Below are 4,017 nucleotides of genomic sequence, written 5' to 3'. Positions count from 1 at the left end.
TTAGTTTCACCTTCTAGCGCACTGGTGAGAATTTACCACCACTGAGCTTCAATGGTAGCTATCGTGACAATAACGATCACAAACAGAGACTGATGTTAGGTCCTTTGCCTCTGTTAATCTTGTGCAATTAGTTAAAACAATGCTTTTCATGCATTTTCAACCTGTGTTCCAGCTAAGGCCATTGAGTTACAGAGAGGTTAACTAACTTGCCCAAGCTAGTAAGCTTCAGAACAAATGGGGTTTCATACTCAGGCTGATTGGGTAGCGAGGTCCCCCTGGGCCTCCCACACACCTCTGCCTTCCTGTGGGGCCTCCGGACTGGATCTCGGTCCTCTCAAAGCTCCCTCTGTATTCCTATAGCACTTCTAAAAGCCTTTACTGTGTTTCTATGGCAGCTTGCTGGGATCTTTCTGGGGAGTTTCCCGACATCCTGATTTTTATTTTTTCTTTCAGCAAGCTTCCCCCATTAATTCTTCCTTCAGTGTAACCTTCTTAGATTTCAGGACACGCCCCTGGCTAGGCCTGGGCTTACAGGGCCGCCTCTCCCCACCCCTTTCCTCTGCTTCACTTTAAGGTGTCCAGATGCCTCTTGTCCACTCCCTTTGCTTTTAGCCCTCAGAAGGGCAGGAAGAACCACGGCTGGGGCCAGAAAACATAGCCCTAGACTGACAGAGAAGAGTGCTGGGGAGCGGTGACTCCCCTCCAGCCCCTGGCTCACAGGGACTGTGGGTGGCTAAAGAAAACCTGTTCTGCTACTGGGAACATGAAGAACTGCTGGTAAGACTGGCACTCAGAAAGGGAAGTGAGGAGGCTGGGCTAGGGACCCTTGGAACCAGGGAGGTTGTGTCATTGCAGCGGTGGTAGAGAGAGGAAAGGAGAGGAGACAGTGGGAAACGAGGTAAATCAGAGCAAGCATGAGAGATAAAGGTGGGAAAAGAGAAGAGACAGACAGAAAAAGAGAGGCCAAAAACTGAGTAGAAAACAAAATACAGGGAAATAGGTACAGAAATTGAGAAAGTAAGATGGATAATATAATAGGACTGTGGGAGCCAGAAACTGGATAAATCACTGAATAAGGTGTGAAAAAATTTTAAATATCTATATTAGGATTTGGTCACCTACATTATCAGGTTTCCTAGATTTGAAAATATGAGTCGGTCCCTTTTGGAGGGATTCCTTCCTGTGTGAGTCATTTTTCTTCTTTTTTCTTCAGGACAATTTCGGTTTTCTTCCTTGCATGCAGTTTCCTGGGACCCTGGGCATCTGCAGCTGTCAAGCGTCGCCCAAGTAAGGGCCATAGTCTCTGGGTTTTGAAATATCAGATGTCCCTGGAAGCAAGTAGGGCCGGGACAGGCAGGGGTGTGGCTGGGAGAGGCACCAGGGTCCTTCAGATCTTTACTCTTCAGCCCACTTTGGGCTGTGGGGTAACCTAGGGGGGGTCTTCAGTGCTCGGGGCTGAGAGTGGAAAACAACGGTGACTACATATACAGGATGGTCAGTCTGTGTGCTTCGCCAGGACCTGGCTACACTGGGGACTTTAAATGTGGAGTAGATGCACGAATGGATACAGGATTGGGTACAAGCTGGGTGGATTGACTCAGATAATCTGAGGTCAGGGGAGACATGAAGAAAATGACTAATGTACTCTAAGGCTAGACAAAAGCTTTGTAATAGAGAAAATGCTTTTTCTGAAATCTGGGAAGTCTCTGTCATCAGGTAAGACTCAACAAGTCATGGGAGATGTCCAGTTACATAATGTCTTCTGTAGTGGTGAAAATACTCTCCCTCCCTACAACCATCCATTTATGTAAAGAGCACCCAGTCCGTTCTACAATTTCTCATCAAACTGAGGATTTAATTCTTGCTGTGGTCATTTTCTTCTTGTAATAGCTCTTCTTAATTCTATGGTACCAGTAGAAATCTAGTTGGGACCTTTATTTGATCTCTTAGAGTGGGTTCATGAAATTAAACACATCCTCTATATTTTATTTAGGATCTGTGAATCTCAAGGCTCTCCCAGACTCTCCTCCTATTTGACACAGATTCCTAAGAACTTCACTTTTCAGAAGTCTCCCTGAGCTGGCTAAGGTTGGCTCTGGACCACTGTGGAAATTCTAAAATTTGTGGTGTTTAAGGAATATTTTCTAGCCCAAACCACCAGTAGTTTTCCAAACAGTCCTTCAAGACATCATGCAGCTCTGGTTCCAAAAGGAACAAATTCCTAACCTCCCCCAAAAGGAACATTTCCCCAGTACAAATTATTAAAGCAACTTTGTGCCTTGCATCCCCTCCAGGGTAAGTTGAAGATGAATGAATTATGATCATTCATTCATAGAGGTGAAGCCAAGTACACTTCTTATAAGCAAGCTTACATAATGGTGTATTTCATACTTACTTTATTATCACATAGTAATGTATAATATTATATTTTAATAGTTGCTCAGTTACTATGAATATTAGCAGCCCCATGTAGTGGATGAAGTAGGATGACATGGTATTTCTTTTTATAGGATTCCCTATCAACTCAAATTCTAATGGTGGAAATGAACTCTGTCCCAAGGTCAGAATCGGCCAAGATGACTTGCCAGGCAAGTAACAATGTATACATTGAAAATGCATGTTCTCCAAACCAATATACTCTTGTATTTGAGTAAGTGTGTAAAGAAGTAAAACCACAATCTCACCGTGGATTTTCCATTTTGTATTTTCTTTGTATAGGGTTTGACCTGATTTCTCAGTTCCAGATAGAAAAAGCAGCATCTAGAAGAGCTATCCAAAGAGTGGTGGGGTCAACTGCACTGCAAGTGGCTTACAAGTTGGGAAATAATGTAGACTTCAGGATTCCAACTAGGTAATCTATCAAAAATGTTTAATTAGCTTCCTACAAAGCATATGGAGAGTTATACCTTGTTAGAAAATTTCCTCATATTTAATATTTCTTGGCTTATAATGTTATTTAAAGAGAAAAGACTTATTCAAGTATCAACCAGTAGTTCCTGAATGCTGCCCTGTATATTTTCAGTATGTAATTTAGTTTCCATTCCAGGAAAAAAAAAATCACTGAGAGTACTATATATTGATTCAGGACATGTTATTACTCTGCTTTCTGTTTTTAAATAATTTGTCTGGTTTTGACTGAAAGGACCCTCTGTGAAAAGTGCCAGGCGTTAAGCATAAATTTAACTAGAAACCACAGCAGTCTAAAGAGTCACAATGGTGCTGTTCAGGGGTTCTGGTGCTGAAATAGAAATCGGTCCATTGCTTAGCTGCTGGCAGATAAATACTGAAGCAAAATTAAAATTAGTATAACAGGGAAACAATGGAAGTGTTAATAATAAATCTTCCATTTCACTGATCTTATTTTCTACAGCTAAGCCTTTTATTCTTTAAATTATTCATAACTGAAGTACTTTAGTGCATGTGTGTGGAGTCACGCCACTGTTATTGTGAATGAACTTTAGGGACTTGGTTTTTGCATCACCTACATATTTTATTTGTGATGATCAAGATTATTATATGTTTTAATATTAAAATATATAATTAATATTTCTTTGGTAAGTCATCAAAAGATTAGGATTTGATGGACACTAACTTGTAAATGTAATAATGATTAATCAAAACAATAAAAGAATAGTATAGAAACTCTAAATGGCTATAAAATAAAAATTTTGTTCAATCTGATATAGTGCTAGATTGCAGATGCTATAATTTATAATAAGAATACTGTGTAAACCCTTCTTGTAAATTTACTAATTAATATTAAGCTCAATTTCTTCACAATCCTATGATGTGGCGACACTATTACGCTTATTTAGTGGAGGAGAAAACGAAGCCCTGAAATCTTAATTTACTTCCATGAGTTGGGAGATTTGAGACCTAGGCAGCATGTTCTTGGAGCTTATGCTTCTAGCCACTACTCCATCCTGGGCTTGGCGTTTGGATAGATTCACGTTTGTACAGAATCTCAGGTGGTCAATGATGACATCTACATTGGCCTTTGGTTTTGTTTTTGTTTTT

At 40.4% G+C, this 4,017-nt stretch overlaps 1 protein-coding gene across 2 annotated transcripts in view; it reads left to right on the top strand.

The window, feature by feature from the left end:
• The first annotated feature begins 542 nt into the window (after nt 1-542).
• The window catches only part of Col9a1 (collagen, type IX, alpha 1), an 88,046-nt gene continuing 84,571 nt past the window's right edge, over nt 543-4,017 (top strand). For both annotated transcript variants that reach the window (XM_005404470.2, XM_005404469.2), the window contains exons 1-4: nt 543-777; nt 1,214-1,287; nt 2,511-2,588; nt 2,719-2,851. In XM_005404470.2, the coding sequence (XP_005404527.2) occupies nt 764-777; nt 1,214-1,287; nt 2,511-2,588; nt 2,719-2,851 (299 nt within the window). In that variant the 5' untranslated portion in view covers nt 543-763. The remainder of the gene's footprint in view (nt 778-1,213; nt 1,288-2,510; nt 2,589-2,718; nt 2,852-4,017) is intronic.

This window comes from Chinchilla lanigera, unplaced genomic scaffold (genome assembly GCF_000276665.1).
Source record: "Chinchilla lanigera isolate Chin_1 unplaced genomic scaffold, ChiLan1.0 scaffold00087, whole genome shotgun sequence".
NCBI lineage: Eukaryota > Metazoa > Chordata > Mammalia > Rodentia > Chinchillidae > Chinchilla > Chinchilla lanigera.
The sequence above is the reverse complement of the archived record's forward strand: the minus strand, read 5'-3'. Positions and strand labels throughout refer to the sequence as shown.